At 32.5% G+C, this 24,522-nt stretch overlaps 1 protein-coding gene across 1 annotated transcript in view; it reads left to right on the top strand.

Annotated features, from left to right (window-relative positions):
* The first annotated feature begins 828 nt into the window (after window positions 1-828).
* Window positions 829-24,522, top strand: part of LOC106663391 (head-specific guanylate cyclase) — a 199,626-nt gene continuing 175,932 nt past the window's right edge. Inside the window, exons 1-2 of the mRNA XM_024229455.1 lie at window positions 829-855; window positions 976-1,040. Coding sequence (XP_024085223.1) covers window positions 829-855; window positions 976-1,040 — 92 coding nt within the window. The remainder of the gene's footprint in view (window positions 856-975; window positions 1,041-24,522) is intronic.

The following is a 24,522-nucleotide window of genomic DNA, read 5'->3' as shown; positions in this document are numbered from 1 at the left end:
TTCATCTTTCAGAACAATTTGTATTAAAGGCTTTTTTGGAACGCAAAAATTAAAAAAATAGAAAAAAATTACTAGATAAACAAATGTAGTACAGTACACAAAACAATATGTTTCTCGAAAAAGTCATGTTCGTTTTTAGCGCTCTGTAAAAGCATTTAAAGATGAATATTCATAGAAATAAAAAATTAGAAATTTTGGTTTTAATCACAGGAGGTTAGATACACAAAAAAATTGCTAGGAAAGTAGGTAAAAATAATCTAGTTCCTGTTATTTTGATAGAAAAAAAAGAATTTATGAAACTCTATGGGCGTCGGTGGCCTCAACGGTTTAGGCGTTGACACGGCGCTCATCAGTGTAAGGTTAAGGTCCTGGGTTCGAAACCAGGGGCCCTGCATTCGAACCAGACATACTTACAAATGGACTTTTTTCCAAAAACACCGGCACCCCGAGGGTTCATATAACCTCTGCTGTTACGAACCCTCGTAAAAAATAAATAAATAAATAAAAAATAAAACCCAAAAAAATAATGCGAAAAATGCAATATATAATTAAGTTGTAAAAACAAAAATTATGTATATAGTATAAAACGTATATAATATAAAATTATGAATATTCATAATTTTAATAAATTAATCATAATTTTATACGATATACATTTTATACTATATACATAATTTTTGTTTCGGAGGAATTGTAAAATGATCCTGGAAAAACTGGAAAACTAGTATATTTTACTAAATATTTACTTATGTACAGATTGCAACCTAACTTTTTTTATTTGTGTTAGAAAAAAAAATTGAAACTTAATTTTATTAGGTTATATAAAAAATGTCCAAAAACGAAAAGAAGCTACTAGTAAATTAGACAAAAACGTGTTTATCAAAAACTATTCACGTTTGTTTTAAGCAATTTAATGTTTTTATTCATATGCTTGATAATGTAGACGTCTTTAATCGTTTATTTCTTTTATTTCAGAATGAAGTGATCCACGCAGCCCTGAACGCCATTTTGGAAAAGAATGACGATTACTCGTCCTATCTGTAAGTATTCTTTAGTACCAAAGTTTGAAATTACCAACAGATTTGTGAAAAATTCGGTTAAGATAAAACAGATAGTGGTTGCGAAAGTTGCTAAATAAGGTCGCGATAATAGCAAATTACATTAAAAGTTTGTAACGGCCTTTGTGTTTTAATTTATTCAGCAGACGGGATTAGAAGGTCAAGGTTTCTTTTTTTAGGTTTTTAGAATGTATGTAACGAAGTAGAATAATTACGAAGGTGTTCAGTATTCTTTTAATGTAGAATTAAAAAGAAAGGCGTCCTAGTTGGAAATAAAAAATGAGATAATAAAGTTTTTTGGCTTATTAGCTGATTGTTCGCTTTTGTTTCCGGAGCATGATCGGATTTACTCGTTTACATATTTCTCTTTAGGAAAAATGATTTGACTTTCAAATACAAGACCCAAGGGATTGAGCCGTTATTGCAAATTTCCATCTTTCAGTTGTACAAATCATGGCCTCGTTGGTATTCAGATATCCGAGGAATGATTTATATTTTGAGCCTGATGAAAATGAAAATGGGAGTGCTCCTTGGACTCACTCCGTTCAGGTAAGGCGAAACAATCCTCTCTTGAATTAATCAGATGTGGTTTCGATTGTCAAAACGTTTGCAAAGACAGTAGCCCATCTCTTGAATTCTCTCTCTCCACTCCGGACAACAATCTGTTTTCCTTTTCAATTTCATTGGAAACTAATTCCCAGTTTAATTTATATTTACCGTTATGCAAATGATGGTATAAAATTAATTTTATACGAGGTTTTGCTAAATTAAAATAATTTTTTGACTTAAAACTTCTTTCGTTACTAATAAAGATTTTAGAAACGGTTTGCCATTAAATTAAATTATGAAAAATTATTTTTCTCTTTGGAAACCGAAACAGATTGACATTTTGTTTCCACGTTCATCCTAAATAATGCATTTGAACAGGTCATTTATGACCAAAAACGTTTAATAAATTCATTCAAAATTTCCTTCAGTTTTTTAACTTTTTTATTATTATTAATCGTTCCACCTTAACGTCAACCACGGCTTTCTACCTTCTTTCATTGATTTCCTCATCTTTGGAGAAAGTAATGAAAAAATTAATTAAAGTTTTTACTTGAGATAAAAAAGTCAGTGTCACGAGCGGGATTCGAATCTTACTGCTATCACGAAAACTAGTGAATGTAATTAAAAAAGCAAGTACACCACTAAAAAGGATATTAAATGGAGTACGTTTTCTGAAATTTGTTGGTCTCTAGATTTGGAAATAGTAGTTTAGAATCACTATATTAAGTTTTTCAACTTTGAAATTTTTTTTTTCAAAATTCCGGCTACCAAAACGATTATTTTCCCAGCGTTTACAAGTTTAGTATCGATCACGTCATATTGGAAATTTAACGTAGTTTGCAATGGTATGAACGGATTTGTGGAAAACCTTTTAGTTTTGGAGTTTTCATTGTTTATTTGAAGCAAGGTCGTGAAATCTTAAGAAATCAGAAAATTAGGAAAAACTCCGAAACTGTTGCGATTCAGACCATAGTTAATTAAGGATTTTTCGTTCCAGTTTGAAGGTAAAATCTATTGGCAAAGTTTGCAATACCCTCTGTATAGTCTTAAAGTCCGTACTTGGTAGTTTTTTTTTTTTTTTCAAAAAATCATTATTTTGGTGATTTTCGTAAAAAATTGTTGACTGATGGTCAAAAATTTGAAGAATTTTTTGTTCCATCTTTCATAAAAATTTGTATTAAAGGGTTTTTTTGATACGGAAAAATTATTGTAAAAAATCTACTACGTAGACAATGTGTTCCAAAAAACATTCCAGTTCGTTGTAAGCATTCTCTAAAAAGCCTTTAAATACGAATAATCATAGAAAACAAAAATTAGAAATGTTGGACTTAATGTGTGGTTAAATAAAGAAAAAGTTACAAAAACGAAAAAGCTGCCAGTAAGGTGAGTAAAGAGATTAGTTAAGTTTAAAAAACCATTCTAGTTTGTTTTAAGCACAATTTTAAGCCATTTAAAACTCATATTCATAGAAATAAATAAAAAACAGAAATAAATAAAAATAAAAAAAAATTTACAAAAAAAACGCTAGTAAACTATGCGAAAATAGTGTTACGAATAACTATTCAGGTTCTTTTAACCATTAATTTAAAACCCTTAAAAACCACTTTTTATAAAAAATAAACAAGTAGTTACAAAAACGAAAAAATTACTACATAGTAAAGTAGACAAAAAAAGTTTCTCAAAAATACTATTCGGGTTTGCTTTAAGCACTATTTAAAGCGATTAAAATCACATTTTCATAAACACAAAAAATTATATGTTTTGGCATAATTACATGATTTTAAGACAAAAAAAGTTATATAAAACAAATAGAAGCTACCAGTAAAGCATGCATTTTTGTTAAAACTATTCTAGGTACTTTTAAGAAATTTTAAAGTCATTAAAATCATATTTTCAAATAAATCAAAAATTAGAATTTTTTTTAAATTACAGGAGATTAAATAAGCGAAAGTTACAGAAAAGGAAAAGAAGCTGCCAGTAAGCTAGAAAAAATGTTTTTCAAAAGCTATTCTTCTATGCTTTAAGTACACATAAAAGCTGTTTAAAACGTATTTTAATAGAAATAAAAAATTATAATTTCTGAAGTTAATTACGTGACTTGAAATGAACAAAATGCTACAAAAACGAAAAGTGACAGTAAAGCATGAAAAATGTTTATAAAAAACTATTCGGCTTCGTTTTAAGCACTCTTGAAAACCTTTAGAAACGTATTTATGTATTATACGTAAGAAATAAAAAATATATGTTTTTTTACTTAATTACTTCAGTTTTAGTTTAAAAAAATAGAAAAACGAAAAGAAGCTACCAGTAAAATAAGCAAAAGTATTGTTAGAACATCATTCTTGCTCGTTTTAAGCACTCTTTATAGATGTTGAAACCGTATTTTCATAGAAATAAAAACTTAGATTTTTGTTTGTTATTTCACTTTTGTGTTACTTTGTTACTTTTCACGTTGGTTTAGGCACTTACCACTGTAAGCACTTAAAGCACTTAAAAGAGGGGCGTCGGTGGCCGCAACGATTTAGGCGTTGACACGGCGCTCATCAGTGTAAAGTAAAGGTACGGGGTTCGAATCCTGTGGTCCTGCATTCGAACCCGACATACTTACAAACGGTTTTTTTTTTCCAATAACACCGGCACCGTGAGGGTTGATATGACTCTGTTACGAACCCTCGTAAAAAAAGAACTTAAAATCGAATTTTTGTAGAAGTAAAAAATTAATGTTTTTGAGCTTAATTATATAAAGTAGGACAAACGAAAAGTTACAACAACGAAATATAAAAAGCTACCAGTACAATAGGCCGAAAATTTTTCTTCCAAAAACCAATTACCAATTAAACTATTCGGGTTTATTTTAAACACTATTCAAAGCCTCTATTTTATAGAAATTGAATTACGGACCTGAAGAGAAAAGTCTTGAGGATGATTTAAAAAAAATGGTAAGTCCATTAGAGTTCGTAGTCCGAATGACCAAATAACATTTTTTCAATTAATTAATCTTTATGTAAGATATTGGTTGAGATAAAAAAGTCAGTGACACAAGCGGGATTCGAACTCACGACCCTCGCCTTAATACGCGCTGCTCTACCACTTGCGCTATCGCGACTTCGATACATTCCGACACCAACCTCCCATCTAAACCCCACCATTCGAATTTTCCCTTAGAAGCCCATATGCAAATTAATTACAATTAAAATTATAGAAAATTAAATGGAAAATTTTTACTGGATTTCACTTTTATTTTAAGATTTGTTTTCTAAATAAATACGATCGAATAAAAATTAATTATGAACGTAAAATTAAAAGTGATGAAAAATTAAATATGATTATATTAATTCATATCTTTCAATTAATTAAGGTTTTTAGTTGAGATAAAAAAGTCACTGTCACGAGCGGGATTCGAACCCACGACCTTTGGCGAAATACGCCGCTGTTTTACCACTATCACGACTTCGATCCACTCGGACACTAACTTCCCATCTCAACCCCACCTTTCGAATTTTCCCTCCTTTTTGCCATTTTTTATCTCGAATAATACATTCCATAAAGATTAATTAATTTAAAAAATGTTATTTGGCCAATCGGACCACGAACTCTAATGGGTGTAATAAGTAAAATGAAGTATAGTTTCACTAAAGCTTTCCGCGGCCATTTCATATGTCGCCGAGAATCCAATCCTGATTACACGACATTTAAAAAATGGCAAAAAGAAGAGAAACTTCTAATAGTGGAGTTGAGATGGGAAGTTGGTGTACAAGTGGATCGAAGTCACGATAGCACAAGTGGTAGAGCAGCAGCGTATTGAGCCGAAGGTCGTGGGTTCGAATCCCGCTCGTGACATTGACTTTTTTGTCTCAACCAATACCTTACATAAGGATTAACTAACTAATTTAAAAAAAAATCGAAAGCTTGGCAGAACTATCTTTAAATTATAAACACCCTCACCCCTGACTGGAAACTGAGTCCATCTCTACGTTAAGCAAAATATCGTTCTTCAAACTATTTGAGTTCGTTTTAATTAGACATATTTTTTAAGTTTCGTTCGAATTTAAACATGGTATTTTGTAATACCAATAATTATAGCAACGATTAATAATTGTATTTATTTTTGGAAAATTATGTTACCATTTTGAAATCGAAACATTGGCATGCGTCTGGCCTCTTGTTTCAACGTTCGCCCCGAATCAGGCGTATAAACACGGTCCGAGTGAAAAGGAAGTCCCGTCGCACTTTAGCCATTACGCATGGCCGGGTTTTATTGCTTATAACCCGGGAGACCTCTCTCATCTTGTACCGACATACGTTTATGGATCCCGCTTCATAACATTTTCCCAATAATTTGCCTTCAACACCACTTTTCGCGACGTTTGACCGTTTACTAATTTTTTTTCTTCCTACTCTTATTTTAGCGATTCTAAATTGAAGTGAAATGACAAGTGTAGATAAAAACATGTCCTAGATTTAAATGGATACCATTACAATTCTCTTGCTCTTACTTAAGATCCGTTTACAAAAAATATGGAAAATCATTTGGAATGCCATAAAATCATCGAAATTCGGATTTCTTTACTTATTTTTTCTTAGCAAATGAGCTCGACGCATTATACAGAAAAAAGGCTTTCCACCTGGCTTATTCCACCTCATTTACATTTCCTTGTCCAATAGAAAATGTTAAAATAGATTACACAGACAACCTTCATAAGATCAGACTGCCAAGCTAAAGCACAAGTGTGTCGAAAACGTGTCACATCCAAAATAAAAACACGCATACAAAACCTGGGAAAAAATAACAGCCGTCCTAGTAAAAAATCTATGGTTGAAAAGAATCGTTTACTTTGAACCCGTTTCGACAATCTATTAGCTTCTTGAAGGTGTAGAACGAGGGTGAACGTGAAAAAGCTTACCGGATTAAAAAAGGGCGGAGGTTCCGATAAATCAAAACCCGTTCGACATCGGGGAAGTGCTGAAAGTCAAACCCCCATGGTGGGTGGGGTACTTCTAAATGTACGAATTGATTCGATGGAAACTTTCAAGAGAAACGCGAAAGAAAAAATGTCAGAGGATGAAAAATCTTTTCTTAAAATAAAATTTGCACCAACTATGTAAAGGAACAGTTTCAAGAATCAAAGTAGTAATTATGAATGTATATACAAGAAATTATTTTGTATTTTGTTATTGCTGTTATTTGTTGACGTTGTATAATACTTTGAAATCAATAAAACCAAGAACGGTTGATAAGATTACAGGTTTTTTTAGTCAAAATAACTCCTTTTAATTTTAAATTGCCTCTTTTAAATTTTAAATTAACACTTGTAATCCTAATTTAATCCTGTTACGCATTAAATTAACCCTTTTAAAATTTATGTCAATCTTTTTTACCTACAAACCTAACCTTTTTTCATTTCAAATTAACCTTTCTAATTTCAAACTAGCCCTTTTTAATTTCCAATTAACGCTTACGTTAAAACAAAACATCTACCAGCGAGTATAAGACGTAAAGTAACATTCCTTCATTCAGAAAATTAATTTAATATAAAATAATTGGGCCCTTAGAAGAACTCATAAGAATTAATTAAAATTAAAAATTATCTAAAATTAAATAAAAAACAAACGATTCTTCTTTATGAGATTTATTTTAAATATAAAATAATTGGGCACTTAAAAACTACAATTACTTTGATTTGTCAAATTACGACACGAATCAATTGTTTTTATTATATATATTATAATATGTTATATTTAAATCTATATCATTTTTCATTGCATTAGTTGCAATAATTATCTAATTTGGTTTTTAAGATATCAATTATTTTATATACAAAAAAAATCTCAAATTAAAAGAAGAAGTTTTTATATTAAATTTTATGATTTTTAATGTTAATTGTCGTTAATTATCATATGGTTTTATAAGAGCGAAATCGGGGGCGTAGGTGGCCGCAACGGTTTAGGCGTTGACACGGCGCTCATCACTGTAAGGTTAAGGTCCCGGGTTCGAATCCAGCGGCCCTGCATTCGAAACCGACATACTTACAAATGGGCTTTTTTCCAAAAACACCGGCACCCCGAGGGTTCATATAACCTCTGCTGTTGCAAACCCTCGTAAAAAAAATTATCATAGCATCTCGTCGTCCATCAGTCTTTTACTCATCCATCACAGACACATCATTCATGTTTTCTTTTCCTTCAGCACCTCCACAAAAAAAGAGCGAAATTAATTTATATTTAAAAGAAAATTGTCGATATAGAAATTTTCATTTAACTGCTTATATTTCATGTAATTTGAAGTTAAAAATAATGATTTTGGAATTAAAAAAGACTAATTTGATGCAAAAATTTTTGTTATGAGGGGCAAAAATTGTTAATAAGACGAAAAATCAAACATCGTGTAATATTCATTCCTTTTTTTAAATACTAAGCTCTGTAATAAGAAAAAACTTCAATTAATACAATATAAAATAAAGTTAGTTTAAAATGAAAAAAGTTAATTTGAAGTTAAAAATAATGATTTTGAAATTAAAAAGTGTTAATTTGGTGCAAAAATTATTGTTATGCGGGGCAAAAAGGGTTAATTGGTCGAAAAATGTTATAGATATAAACAAACATGGTACTATTTTCGTTCCTTCATTTTTTTAAATATTAAGCCTTTTAATTAGAAAAAAAGCAATTAATGTAAACTAAAACGAAATCATCGAAACGATTAAAAATATTAGTCTGCAGTTAAAAATGGTTAATTTGAAGTTAAAAAAATGATTAATTTGAAGTTAAAAAAATGATTAATTTGAAATTAAAAAGCTTAATTTAGTGTAAAATTGTTGATATGAGGGTCGTAAAAGGTTAATTTTACTAAAGTTACAGTAGACATAAAAAAATATGGTAGAGCTTTCATTCTTTCGTTTTTCAATGAATAAGCTATTTCAATGGAAGAAACTTCAATTAATACCACAAACTAAAACGAAATCACAAAGATAACCAAAATAGTTAGATTCAATTTAAAAAAGTTTTGTTGAATTTAAAAATGGTTAATTTAAAATGTAAAAGCCTAAGTTGGTTAAAAAAAAACGGTTTAATTTGATGTTAGAATAAGCTTAATATATATTTGCAATTCGCCATTTACTTGTACTAACAATGACAAAAACTGACTAATGACGATCTTTGCTTGTTCAGTTTCAAAAATCTGCGTTCAAATTGCACTTTAAAAAAAGTATATTTCTTCATTTAAAATCTGGTTTAAGGCGAAAATAACCATATATTTTACCCGTTCTTGGATTTACAGTTAATCTGGGATCGGCAAAATAGGAATAACCCTGCCAAACTGTGGCAGGTTAAGAAAGACGTCGGTCCCTGGTTCACGGAAAATGGGTCAAAAAGGGAAAAGGTCATACTGACAAGACTACGCATAGGTCATACAAGGATTACACACGGGCACCTTCTAGCAGGAAAGCGACCTCAAAGGTGCCCATTATGCAAAGATAGAGTAACAGTCGAGCACCTTTTCAATTGTAGAAGGCTCGACGTTTATAGGCAATATTTTGGAATATCGTCGGACCTGTGCGTAGTCTTGGGGCACGGCAGCGGGCACAAATCGCTGTACCGGTACCTCAGGGCTATAGGGATCTTCAAATGTATATAGTTTATGTGTGTTTGTTCTGTGCTTGTGTTGTGTCTGAAGTGTTTGTGTCGTGTTTGTGTGGTGTTTATGTTATTACATTAGGATGAACGTAATTTATTAGCGTGAAAGGAAGGGGTTATTTACCCCGCCCCGAGGAATATCGAGTACTCTGGGGTGAGTGTGTGATGTCTGGGGAGCAAAAGTAAGTTATTAGCGCGAATGGAGTGGGTTCGACCCCGCCCCGAGGAATATCGAGTACTCTGGGGGAGTGAATGTGACCAGACTTTTATGTTAGTATTGTATGTTGTTTATATTTTACTCTGTTGGAATGAATGTAATTTAAGCATGAAAGGAAGGGGTTATTTACCCCGCCCCGAGGAATATCGAGTACTCTGGGGGAGTGAATGTGACCAGACTTTTATGTTAGTATTGTATGTTGTTTATATTTTACTCTGTTGGAATGAATGTAATTTAAGCATGAAAGGAAGGGGTTATTTACCCCGCCCCGAGGAATATCGAGTACTCTGGGGGAGTGAATGTGACCAGACTTCTATGTTTGTGGCGATATATATGTTATGTATTGTATGTTGTGTATCTATTCTTAAATTGACAACCTGAGGTACTAACAAGAGGCTAGCTTTTTAAAATAGCGACGTAATATACAAGTAAAAGCAGAGAGTCAGGAACCAGATCGAGATGCTCAAATGGCTGCAGTTCAATACAAAATACGCGAGAAAGACAGGAAAAAGAAGGATTACACGCGGAGGGCCGGCCATGACCTCAGCTGTTTGTCGGCTCATAAACCTTCCACTTTATATATACAGTTAATCTTGTTACAAAGTTGGCCTCTTAAATTTTTTAAATAAAAGAAATTGATATTTTAGGAAAATGATTGGAAAAATCTTACCGAGTGGCCATAGGAATTGGGAAGTTAAAATAACATTATATCAAGTTCAAATATATGGGCTAGCTCTTTTTTATTATAAAACAAACACGTACGTTACACATTATCAGATTAATTGAAGGGGTGAAAGTTTGCCAGCCCAGAACTGATGGCATTCAACACTGTCAAGCCCGGGTCGGCGCAGGTAATCCGTTAACACAGCAAAAGTTACAGCCTTCCTCACACAGTCAGCTTCTGTAATTTGTCAACCCTCGGTTCGTTTTTTATGGTCGCGGCTAATTTTAAGCCGTAAAACCACAAACTAGGCCGCACCCGGCTTCCTGACGTCCCGGAGGGAAGAAATGGTTACAGAGTTGAATTTGTTTTTATTCGCCGACCAAAGGCCGTCTCATCTTATAAATGCTCAACGTAAAAAAACGGAAATACAATGAGAGAAAATTGCTCTTTTGCCTTTTAGCTTCGATAAAAGCGGACACGTAGTTGCTTTTTTTTGTTCAATATAAAATGAAAGGCTCAAGTATTGACGTAGTATTTTAGTTAAAAATATATTTGTTAACCCTTCAATTCCCGTGACCCAGTCTGGATGCTTTTTGTAAACAATGTTTTTATTAAGGCAACAATAGTTACAACAAAATTAATTTCAAACTTAATAAAAACATTGTTTAAAAAAATTCATCCAGACTGGGTCACGGGAATTGAAGGGTTAACAAATATATTTTTAACTAAAATACCAGGCTGTGCCGTCTGTACGGGGGAGAATACTAAGAAAACCTCTCTCCCGAGGACGGCCACCATATTCACCGCAGAGATGTATGCCATATTGTCAGCGCTGGGCGAGATCATCGGAAAAGGAAAATTTGTGATATGTACAGATTCGCACAGCGCTGTCTCAGCTGTCCAGAATAAATTCTCTGTCGACCCACTGGTTAGATTATTCTACGAGCAATTAAATGCCATACAAGTTAATGGAAGCGAGGTTGTTATCCTATGGATTCCGGGTCACGTCGGCCTCAAAGGAAATAAGGAGGCCGACAAGGCGGCTAAGGAAGCGGCGGAGATGCCTAGTGACCCGGATATCCCAATCAGTCCAGCGGATGTTAAAAACTATTTAAGAAGAACAAGCTGGGACAACTGGCAAACCCGCTGGACTGGGATGACCGAAAAGCTGAACCCGATTAAGCCGAATGTTAAGCCGTGGGTCTCGGAGAATTTGGATAAAAGAAAAGCTATCATTATAACAAGACTGAGAATAGGCCACACCAGGTTAACACACGGACACCTTCTTATCGGAAAGAGACCCCGGAGGTGCCCCGTATGTGGCGCTAGGATGACAGTACAACACCTGATAGAAGAATGCATCAACCTAGAGCCATACCGTGACAGGTGTGGCCTTCCAGCAGAGATGATTAGAGTATTAAAACTCAACAGAGAGTATACTGATAACCTCGTTGCGTATCTGAAGAGGATAAATATATACATTCATATCTAGCTCTCTTCACACGTGGTTCTTTTTTATCTTACTTTGGTGTGAATGTATTTATTTGCGAGAATGGTTTCGTCTAAGGGAGTCGGACCTGTGGCGAAATATAGAGTACCCCATAGGGCCGAAAACCGGACAATTTAGTTATTAGTGAAAGTGGTCGGGTCTGTGGCGGAATATAGAGTACCCCACAGACACACCACATTTAGGTTTAGTTGTAGGTAATTGTATGAGTGAGAGGTGAGGCAGAGGCGTTTTAATCCACACTCCACTGCCCACCTTATTTTAATTGTACATATTATATGAATGAAGTCCTGTGAATATATTTATTAGTATGTGTGAAAGGTTCATTATAACGGTTAGATTTTAAGGGAGGGCTCCGGTGGAATGTCCCCCGGGCCCTCCAACCTAGGTTAGTACAATTTATTGGTGTGTATGGTGATTTTATTGTAAAAATTGTATTAGGGCACTTCGGCACTTGTGAGGGGCAGCACTGGGTCACCAAGCATCCGAACGTCCCTCCACTACAAGAAGAGTGAGTCGGTAGTCAGGTGACACACGTATCCACGCGAATTAGTCCAATGTATCCCGTCCTGAGAAAGATCGCTTGGAGAATCTGCAATCACTCTAACGCAGATTCGCCTAGCCCAATACAAATAAACGAAAAGAAATGAAACTCCAAAACAAGGAAACAGAAGAGATGAAGGGATATAATTGAGAGAGGTTGGGGGACGAGGTATATGAAAACTACTAACCCTCAGAGCTACAAAAGAGCGGAAGATCTGGAGGGAAATAGTGAGGCCGTCCCGCCACCTTATGCGCCTGCGTGTGGACGTGGGTGTTACATATACGCTCACACGCACACGCATAAAATAGAAAGGAGAAAAAACGAAGGTAAAAAAAGAAGATGGTAATGGAAAAAGAAAACGAAGGAACACTAACCCCCGCATTTAAATTTTCTAGCGTGTCGGCTATGACCTTTGCCGTTCGCCGACCCCCCCCCCAAAAAAAAAACAACTTGAGCTTTTCATTTTATCAATTAATTAATCTTTATGTAATGGTTATGGTTGAGATAAAAAAATCAGTGTCATATGCGGGATTCGAACTCACGACCCTCGGCTAAATACGCCGCTACTCTCCTACTTGAGCCATCGTGACTTCGACTCGGACACCAACTTCCCATCTCAACCCCACCTTTCGAATTTTCCCTCCTTTTTGCCATTTTTGATTGGGAAATTGGTGTCCGAGTGGATCGAAGTGACGATAGCTCAAGTGGTAGAGCAGCGGCGTATTTAGCCGAGGGTCGTGGGTTCGAATCCCGCTCGTGACACTGACTTTTTTATCTCAACCAATACATTACATAAAGTTTAATTAATTGAAAAAAGTTATTGGGTCAATCGGACCATGAACTCTAATGGACTTTCATTTTATATTGAACAAAAAAAAAAGCAACACTCCACCAATTTTATTGTAAATATTGTTACCTTTGGTGGATTGTTGGTAGTTATTTGCTTTTTAAACTTGCATTCAATTAAGTCATATAGCCCACAACGCATTGTGATAGATATTCCGCCATCTGCCCTCTCAAGTACTCATTCACATAAACAACAAATACATACAAATGCACACTGTACAGCTACACGATAATTATATACAATATTTACAGATGGGGAAACACCCCCGTTTTTCTTAAAAATCGGAACAGGCGACAACGACCCACTCTCGTGCCAAAGGATTGTCTTTTTGTCGGGTGCGATGCCTACTCGCTCCCTATAACCTCTCTCTACAGGCGGGACACCTGCTCGGTTTTTGCCGCAAAAGCAGGTGTCCGGGAGTGTATGGCCAACACCGAAAAGGATGAGTTTGATCCTTGCCTTGACTTTCAGACCTTCGGGGGGCCATCGCTCAGTCGTGTTCTTAATACAAAATGGCTTCTCGGACACGATTTCATGTTAAAATTGATTCTACAATAAAACAAACAAAATTATGTCAGTAGCGTCACTACCAAAAAAGAACATTTGGAAAGATTTTTTTTTTTCAGAATTTGCAATACAAATCATTTTATGGACCATCGACGTATCACATCACAAAAAGGAAAACGTGTAAACAATCAAATGTATATAGCCTTTTTCCTTCAAATAAACTACTTTTTCTATCAATTAGCATTTCTTAATTTCAAAATAACACTTATTTTCAAAAAATTATCCCTTTTTAATTTTAAATCGGCAATTAACTTATTTTAAATTGGAAATTACACTTTCTTTATAACATATAAAATCTAGGAATAGGATGAAATAAAATCACGCGAAGTAATAAGAAATAAAAATTGAAATAAATGATTTTTCTTATAGTTTGAATTTTTTAATTTTGAAAAAAATGGGCATTTAGAAGACGATATGGCAATAAATTTAAATAAAAATTAAAACTTATTCAGAATTAGACATTTAATGGTTGATTTCTTAATTTGAAATTTTTTATTGGCCCTAATTATTTTATTAATAATTGACCTATTAATAAACCTGTTAAAAACCACACTTTCTGACTTTTCTCAAATTTCAGAAAGAGTCTTTCGTTCCTATATTTCAGTTAATATAATTGTTCATTTTAACTATAATTATTTTAATATAGCGTTTAAAAGGGTCAATTAATTTAAAAATATCAAATTTTAACTTTTTTGCTTCAAGTTGACAAATTTCACACTCAAGTTAACCGTTTTCGCATCCAATTAACCTTTTAAGTTAGTTGTTAAATTTCAAATGACCCTTTTTATATTTCAATTAACCATTTTTTTAAAGTGAAATTAACACATTTTTGCATCAGATTATATTTTTAATTTGAACTTAACTCCTTTTGTACCAAATTATTCGTTTCTCGTTTCAAATTAACCTATTATTGCACCAAATTATCTTTTTTTATTTTCTAATTAACGTATTAGTTTGATGCAATCCTTTTTAATTTCAAATTAACCTCTTATTGCACCAATTTATTCTTTTTTATATTCCAATTAACGTATCATTTTAAATTATACTTTTTTAATTTCAAAATAACTCCGTTTTCCACCAAATTATCCCTTTTTAGTTTAAAATTGACCTTTTTCAATTTTGAATTAGCTAATTTATTAACACTTTAATATAACCTATAAACTAACACGTTTCAATTTCAAATTAACTCTGCACCAACCTATTCCTTTTTAATTTCCAATTAGCATATTTTCATTACAAATTGAATGTTAAATTAAATGAACACATTTTTGATCCAAATTTCCCCCTTTTCATTTCAAATTACCACATTTTAATTCCAAGTGAATCCTTTTTAATTATAGTTTTCAGTCAAACCCTTTCTTTATAACATAGAAAACTCGTTGATAGATGACATTTTTTCCTCTTTCCTCTTGAAATTTTCCATTGAACCAATTCGTACATTTAGTTGTGGGGCAACCAATAGAGTTTTAACTTTCCGCACTTCGCCGATGTTGAAGTGCTTGGATTTATCGAAAGCTCGTCAATTTTTTCAATATTTCAACCTTTCTTACGACCAACCTCGTTCCACACCTTAGAGTAACTAATAGATCGCTGAAAACCGATTGGAATCTTTTCTACAACAGCATTTTTTTTTCACTAGGACGGTTGTTAAGTTTTCCCTGGTTGTTAAATTTTTCAATGATTTTTTTTTCTTTCTTTCTTTCATGTGACACATGACAGGCTTGTGCTTTTAGCCTGGCTATCTAATCTTTTGAAGATTGTTTTTGTAAACTCTGTTAACATTTTCTTTTGAACGAGTACTGGATACGTGAACGTAAATGAAGTTAAAAAGCGCACTTCATTTCTCAAATTAACCTTTTTTTAATTTCAACTTAACGTTTTATAAGCTCAAATTTTCCTTTTCAAGTATCAATTTAACCCTTTTTAAGATAACAACCTAGGAAATGGTTTGAAGTGTAAGCACGTAAAATAAAATTTCCGCATTTAAAAAAAATAAAAATAAAATAAAATCATTGAGCTCTTAAAAACCACAATTTCTAACATTGCTCAAATAAAAAAAATCCTTTAGTTTTCCTGTAAATTTTAAGGTATATAAATGTTAGTCTAATTAATTAAATTTTACATTAGTTTTAATGGCATAAATANTGTTAATTTTCAAGTGATCTTTTAAAGGCCCAATTATTTCATGCCCAAAAAATCTCTCGAAAACCGTTTTTTAAGGCTTTAAAGAAAGGGTTAATTGCCAATTATATAATTACATTCAATGTTATAAATAATTAATTTGAAATTAAAAAGTGTTACATTAGTGCAAAAGAGGGTTAATTTGACGCGAAAAATGGTACGTTCGACTGAAAAACTAAAAAAAATTTTGGAAGAAATTTCCGAAAAGTCAAGTGGCACCATCTTTTCAGTCTATTATGTCGCCATAATTACTCTTAGTACACATATAAACACATTTAAATAATAATTATGTCTATTGTGTTTCGATAGATACCAAAAATTTAATTTTTGCTTTTTTACTTGTAGAAATTAACTATAAAGTGCAAAGATGAATGTAATTCACAGTACGTGCCTTTGGGAAATGGCTGCGAAAACTATTTGTACACGTTTGGTTGATGGAATAGACTGTTCTAGGAAAGAAGATTGATTTCGAGCTCAGTCTTAAAATATGGATCCTTCGGTTGATGAAAATCCTCTTGTTCAATACAAATCAAAATTCTCAAAAGTGACAGCATTCCAGAGATGATGTTTATTTTTTTAAGGTTTAGTTTCAATAATTATTCGAGTCAGTTATTTGCCATTAACAGTGGTTGGTTTTATCGTGTAAATAACATTTTGTATGTAAGTTGGATATTAAGCCTAAGATGCATTTTGCTGAACCTGAATCCCTAAAAGAACTGAAAATTTTCGTCGTGCGTTCGGGAAAAAGGAATCAAAGGATAACTTCCACTATGCGGCGGTTTGTCCCATTTTAGCTTTTATTACAAAAAAATGACTCACCTGTTGAGCTTACCACAGGGCCAGTTGGGCGACCGGTTGAGTGCAGGACATTTATAAAGTTTGGTAGGTTTCCCATGGGAAACCCCGGAACTACATGGAATTCCAATATTTCCGGATTTATTTATTTTTCATTGGTGTGTATCAGTCAGCAGTTTGATCGTCGTGGGTCATCTATCATCTTGCTTTGTATGTCGTCGGTGATTTGGCGTTTCGAAAATCATCGGTGGATTATTGTAATATTTCTAATAATTAAAAAAAAATTCAATTAATACAATTAAAATAATGTGAAATCAAAAAGATGATAAAAAAGTTAGTTTGAAATTAAAAATTAATTAATTAATTAATTTGAAGTTAAAAATAATTATTTTTTGCTGTTAATATGACGAAAAATACTATAGACATAAAGAAACATTGTGCAATTTTCATTCCTTCGTTTTTTCATTATTAAGCCGTTTAATTAGAAAAAGCAATTAATATAAACTATACCGAAATCATCCAAGCTATTAAAAAAGTTAAATTCATAATTTTTCGTGGTCCGCTTGACGAATTAATACAATTCAATTAAATAATGTTTTAAGTTGAGATAAAAAAGTCAGTGTCACGAGCGGGATTCGAACCCACGACCTTCAGCTTGATACGCCGCTACTCTACCACTTGATCTATCGTGACCTTGAGGTTGAGTAGGTGACCGTACCTTGAGGTCACGATAGCTCAAGGGGTAGAGCAGCGGAGTATCAAGCCGAAGGTCGTGGGTTCGAATCCCTCGTGACACTGACTTTTTTTATCTCAACCTAAACCTTAATTAAAGATTAATTAATTGAAAAGGATTTATTTAGTCAATCGAACCATGAAACCTAATAGATTAATTGAATTCTATTAAAAAAGGTTTGTCTGCAGTTAAAAATGGTTAATTTAGCGCAAATTGTTGATATGAGTTTTGAAAACGGTTAATTTGTCTAAAATTACAATAGACATAAAAAATACCACATAAACTAAAGCGAAACCATAAAACGAGCAAAATATTTAGGTTCAATTTTAAAAAGTTTTGATGAAGTTAAAATGATTAATTTAAAATGAAAAAGCCTAAGTTGGTTCAAAAAACGGTTAATTTGATGGAAGAAAAGCTTAATATGTATTTACAAATTGCATCGATGGATTATTGTAATATTTCTAACATTCGCAATTTTTAAAGGAGAGATTTTTTACTTTACTAATTGTGTACGAATTATTTTATTGTTTTGCTAATAGTAAATAAACTAATAACCCAATCAGCTTACCACTGAAAAAAAAACGTTGTTCTGGAAGAAATACAAAACATATTCAATAGCGAATTTTATAAAAAATCTTCCATTTGACGATGAATTTGAAATATTTTATAAAATGTAAAACCGATTTTGAACCTGAATGGAGCACTTCAGCCAAAAACCGTCTGGTCGATCTTTTCACAATTCTCTTTTGGAAAAAGGTTAAAAATGAAACCATCCAAGGCTTACCCCTAAACGTAACCGTACGCCACGGATAATTTCCAGGGGGGAATATTATCAATCGATAGGACCGGCGAACGATGGACAGGTCGAGGGAATATTCAAGCATTGATCCTACGATCACGAATCCCGCCGCAATATATTTACTTGTCCATATTGAAGGGTAATAAGGTTAACAAGAAAACGTGGAAATATATCAAAGTTAGCAGCCGTACCATTTAACTAATTTTTAAAACATTTGACAGAAATTGTGTGAAATATGCGCGAGGAGAAAATTTCCTTTTATACCATTTGAAGCGCGATGGATAAAGCTCACGAAATCACCGTCCAACAGTTATCAATTCGGGGTTAAAAGTTAAAATTTAGAACGATTTGCTAATGTGGGTCAGATTAACCTAGTTAAACATTTACTAACCGAATGCGAACTACTGGCGCCGCACAGAACAAAGAGTGGCCTTTCCTCGAGCTTGAAAGAGGTTTTGCAACACAGCAATGACAACAGCAAGAAAGTAATCAAATATCTGAAGCAAATAAATGCATATGGTCGCCTTTAAGGCTTCTCCACACGTGGTTTCATTTTCCCTTCCTGAAGTGAGTGTATTTATTGGCGAGAATGTGTGAGTGTATGGGTGGGTAGTGGTCGGAATATCGAGTACCCCACAGACCCACCAAACTAGGATAGATATCTCTTTGTGTGTTTTTGGTAGAATGAATGTATTTATTGGCGCGAAAGTGAGTGTGTATGGGTGGGTTGTGCAGGAATATCGAGTACTCCACAGACCCACCGATTTAGGTTAGTATTAGGCTATAATATCTTTTAGAGTGAATGGGCGGAGGCACTGTTGTAATATTAAATGCGCCAGTGGCTCCGCATTTTTTAAATTTGTAAATACAGAATGATTGGTTACTGTTTGAGTGAATGTATTTACTAGTGCGATAGTAGTGTATGCATGGGTGGGTCTATGGTGGAATATCAAGTACCCCATAAACCCACCACCTAGGTTAACGTTTTAGATTAATTGTAATTTTAATTGTACATAATTTATGGATGTATTTATTAGCGTGAACGAGGGCGGGTCTTCAGAGGATTATCGAGTACTCTGAAACCCGCCTATAGGCTAGGCTAGGATTGAATGTTAGTGAATGAGATAGTTTCAGAGCCTTTTCACCACGTGTGGGAGGGCTAAAAATGTAGAAATAACGTCCCAGAACACAACCAGAAAGATTGCCAGACTTCCTACAAAAAAGCTAATTAAAAAAAAAAATTAAATTAAATTAAAAAATAAATAAATTTATAAAACGTGAGGTGGAAGAAATGTGAGGTGCCGGCAATAGCCCAGGCAGCTAGCCGGCCGGAAAAAAAATTAATTAATTATGAATGGATTTTCATCCAGTTTTGGATTCAAGGCCACAAAGGTCATCCATTTCAATTTAGGATTTAAAAGGTGATAATACGATTCGAATGCGACACGTGAAGATATGAAAACAAAGTATGAATGATGATCAGATATCAAAAGGAAGCCTCACAATTACAAAGAAGAAATTTAATTAGTAGTTTCTAATCGCTCAGACTGACAGTCACTTTTTTGGGCTGTCAGATGACAATAATACATCAGGAAATAAAAATATAAAATATAAATATAAAAAATGTATAATAATAATATAAAAAAAAATTGTTGTTGGTCGTTTCCGACAATTTTGTTCAGACTGTCATCCCTGTTATGGTCTGTCGGATGATTGATGACTAGACCTCAAAAGAAATGATAAAACAGAAGAATTTGTTGTTGGTTAACACTAAATTAATCACATTGCCCATTTTCTGTGGCCATTATTCATATTGCACGGTCATTGTACATAATGACGGAATTGTTCACTTTGCCCGTAACATTTATAATGTATAGAAAAGATGGTATCTACGGAGGAAAGGCCATTTACAAGACAATCTTTTCCCAGATTTATTTATTTATTTTTTTATGTGCTGTGATATTAAAAAAAATGTTCAAGAGGTTAGCCGTTATACTAATTCCACATGTTTCTATCTGATAGTAAACATCTGATAATATAAATATTACGTCCATTGTCCGTTGATACAGTTTACTTCCCATGGGAAATATTTGTTTTTTAAGTCGAGTTTTCTAGCGTAAAAATGATAAGTAGGCGGATTAAATCATTTCACTGAATCAGGCCCGTTTTCACAACGGGTTCTTTGTGAAATTAAATATTTACAAAGCCGAGTGAATAAAATCCCGTCCTTCCGTGACGTGAATTATCCGGGCCGGTAGAAGGGCCGAAATCACTTCATGATCTATTCAAAAGAGACGACTGACAATGCACTTCCGAGCTTGTTAATTGATTTCCTATGTCATAATTGGCACAACAGGTCCACGGAGGACTGTGTTACCAAGAAGGCCAAGTCGACACCAATCACGCGTTCACTTTTACTTCCCAGTATTTAACTCGGCCAATAAATAATTTTCAAAAAATGCTCGTATAATATTAAATATTTACGAGACCGCGCAACGTCGAATAGACAAATAGTGCAAAATAAATGTAAGATTTATCATACAGGGCTGATAAGAAAGGGGGTGTTTAACGGAGAGAGGATCTTTGGGATGTAAGGCTCCCACTGATCAAAATCACTGCCCGATTTAGAACACAGCCACCCCTATCGAACTTGCCGTAGGAAACACGTAACAAAAACAAGTCAAAAACTAATCAAACCGGTCTACGACCCTTCAAAGTTTCAACACTCCTTCCTAAAATAATAATACTCAGAAACGGTGTGTCATTTTCATGACTTTCACTTTGGTTCGTATTAATTGCAATTTTATTCTAATGAGAAAGCTTAGTATATTAATTAAAGTCTAATTCACTTTAGAACCGAGGAAACCTTCACGATGTTTTTATTATGTATATGGCGTTTTTTCTTCAAATTAAAAATTTTTCGCATCAAATTAACCCTTTTAAATTTAAGTAACCTTCTTTTACCTTAAACTAAAGATTTTTGATGGTATTTCAACCTATCTCATAGGTTATTTATGTTATAAAGAAAGAGTGAACTTGAAAATAAAAAAACGGCAATTTGTAAGTAAATAGGGCAATTTCAAATGGGAAAAATTTGGATAATTTTAAATTAAAAAGAGTTATTTTGAACATAAGAAAACATGAATTTCAAATTAAAAATTGTTAATTTGGAAGTGAATGATTACTTTTAAATTGAAAACTGTTCGTTGAAAGTGAAAAAATACCATTATTTTAAATTAAAATTGGTTAAATTGAAGACAAAAACGGTAATTAAAATTTAACAAATTTGAGAGAAAAACAATAAGTGTCCAGTTATTTTTACATATTTAATAATTCTTAAACTTTACCTTGCAAAGATTTTTTTGTAATTTTTAATTTGTATTGTAGTTAATTTTCAGATAGTCTTCCAGTTTACAAATTATTTTATATTGAAAGAATTTTCAAATTCACAGGAATTATACTGTGCTCGATATTAATGTATACGCCGTCATTAAAAAAAAATAATCATAAAATAACTGGCCTCTTATGAGGCCTAATGAAAATTAAAATAAAAAATTATATAACATTCAAAATAAAAACAACTGACTGTTCTTATAATTAAGATTGCAATTAATTTTTATTAGGTCTTCTCAGAGGAAAATTTTGTTATAATTTTTTTTTAATGCATGAATTTTATTTTAAGTGGTTATAATTCATACCCTGTCATGTTTTGTTTATATTGTAAATAAAGGGTTAATTTGAAATTTGAAAAGTCTAATTTGAAGAAAAAACGGTAATTACATTACAAAATCCATCGCGCACAAAAATGGTTAAGTTGATTACAAAAATTGCCAATTTGAAAGAAAAAACTCGGTTAATTTGATATTAAAAATCATTAAATTGAAATTAAGAAAGTTTGCATGATGCAAAAAGTGTTGATTTGACAAAAATAGTCATTTTGAAAGAAAAAAGTCTGATATTTTTTAAGCACAAAATAATTGGTCTATTAAAAGCCCTATGAAAATTAGTTACAGTTAAAACTAAAAATTTTATAATATAAAGTATAAATTTAAAAAATTCAAATTGAAAGAAAAATTATTTATTTTAATATCTAAATCTAGTTAATTTTAATTAACATTAATGTTCATGTGGCCTTTTAAGAGAGCAGACATTTAAAAAAAATTAAAAAATCTCAAATTAAAAGAAGTATCATTTGTTTTAATATTTAATTCTTAATAATTTGAGTGATGGTATTTCAACCTATCCTCTATAATATTTATGTTATAAAGAAAGAGTTAATTTGAAAATTAAAAACGGTAATTTGAAAGTAAATAGGGCTATTGGAAATTGGATAAATTCGGTTAATTTTAAATTAAAAAGAGTTAATTTGAAGATAAGAAAACCAATTTTAAATTAAAAATGGTTAATTTGAAGGTAAAGCACTAATTTGAAATTCAAATTGGTTAAATTGAAGGGAAAAACTTTAATTTGAAATCAAAATTTAACAAATTTGAGAGAAAAAACAATAACAGTCCAATTATTTTTACATATTTAACAATTTTTAAATGATACCTTGCAAAAAATAATTTTAATTTTTGATTTGAATTGTAATTAATTTTCATATAGTTTTACAGTGTACCAATTATTTTATATTAAAAGAATTTTCAAAATCACAGGATACTTCTCGTTTTTGTTTAATGTTGTAAAGAACGAATTAATTGAAGTTAAGAAAGAGTTAATTTAAGCAACAAAAAATATTAATTCAAAATTAAAAAAATGATAAATCGAAGTTAAGAACGGTGTTAAATAGATGCAAAATAAGGTTTAATTTAAAATTAAAAAAAGGTTTATTTGATAGGGAAAAGTTAATTTTACGTAAAAAGTCTACAGTGTTGTGAAACTAATTTAATGTTTTATTTTGATAATGTTCATAAATTTTTCCAATTTTTTTAATCTAGCCATATATAACGTATGGTTGTGTAAAACAAGTAACCAACAAATAAAATTATACCAGATGCTTTCTGCATGCTCTGCACATAGTCGGAAAGAAGAAAATTCCAGTCACTGAGCCAGTCTCCCCGAAAGGCTTAGTACAGGACTTACCAACTCGAGGCCCTTGCTTTAATATCGGGAAGTTCAACCCCCATCTCGAATCCGGCCGGTTCGATTTGCATGGAGACGACAAATCGGCGCTTACGAATATAATTAATGATTATTTGGAGATCGTGAGATGCGGTCTGGTGTGACGTAGGTTTTAAAAAAACATTTTCTTTGTCGTGCCAACGTTTCGACCTTTATTGAGATCTTCTTCAGGGCCTGGGATTTATAAACATTGTTTAAATTTTACAAATACATGTAGGATGTGAGAAAAAAAATGAATTTCTAGCATTGTATAATTTCATTTTTTTTCACATCCTATATGTATTTGTATAATTTAAACAATGTTTATAAATCCCAGGCCCTGAAGATGATCTCAATAAAGATCGAAACGTTGGCACGATAAAGAAAATGTTTTTCTAATACCTCCGTCACACCAGATCGCATCTCACGATCTCCAAATAATCATTAATTAACGGTCACTAAACACCACACACAGTATAATTAATATGGAATCGGGAATTCCCGATTCGATTGACTCCGTCCAAATGTAATGCCCAGGTATAAATAATATTGGACATAACGTCCTACCCCGAATGATGACTAAAATCTCTTTATAACGATCTTTGAGGCCCGTTCACCATAAATTAGAAAGTTTATCCATTTCTCACACAAGTTTGGCGGCATCGATCAGAAGAACTTCAAATACAACTGATTATGAAACAAAGTATCAGGAGGCAATGAGATTGTATATGATAGGTTAAAAATACAGACACTTTTAAGAAAACAGGAAGATGAAGTTGGCCAGGAGATTATTGATACAGATTATAAAGCTAGAGATGATAAATGATGGAGAGAGTGTGGTGTTCAATCCTTTTTGAAAAGATAGTTCCTATTCACAGTAAGTTGTTTTGCAACGATCTGGATTTCGAGCCTTTTAGCTCATCATCAGGTTGAATGACTTCTACAACCACGTCTCTCGACATGAATTACCAAAGTGAACCCGCTGATACCTCCGCCAACGCGAGGTTCCAATTAGCATTTAGTACATTTGGTAGAGAAATAAAAACAAGAGTAAAAGAACACTTGCCTAAATCGAGCAAATTTTCGGAATTTAAGGACCATCTAAAAGAAACAAAGCATAATTTCAATTCAAATCTAAATACAAGAGTATTACATAGTTTCAACGAAGGGAAAGAATTAGATTGGTTTGAGAAATTTGAAATTAAAAAATGTAAAATTGAACATGGTGATAAATGCATTAATAATATAACAGATTCAAATAATTAAACTATTTATTTTAATTGTTATTATTTTTATAGTAATTGAATAATATTAAGTATTTACTAGTATAAT

The sequence above is a fragment of the Cimex lectularius genome, unplaced genomic scaffold (assembly GCF_000648675.2).
Source record: "Cimex lectularius strain Harlan isolate CLEC.00 unplaced genomic scaffold, Clec_2.1 scaffold372, whole genome shotgun sequence".
NCBI classification, from domain to species: Eukaryota; Metazoa; Arthropoda; class Insecta; order Hemiptera; family Cimicidae; genus Cimex; species Cimex lectularius.
Note: the sequence above shows the minus strand (reverse complement) of the source record. Positions and strands in the feature narration are given on the sequence as shown.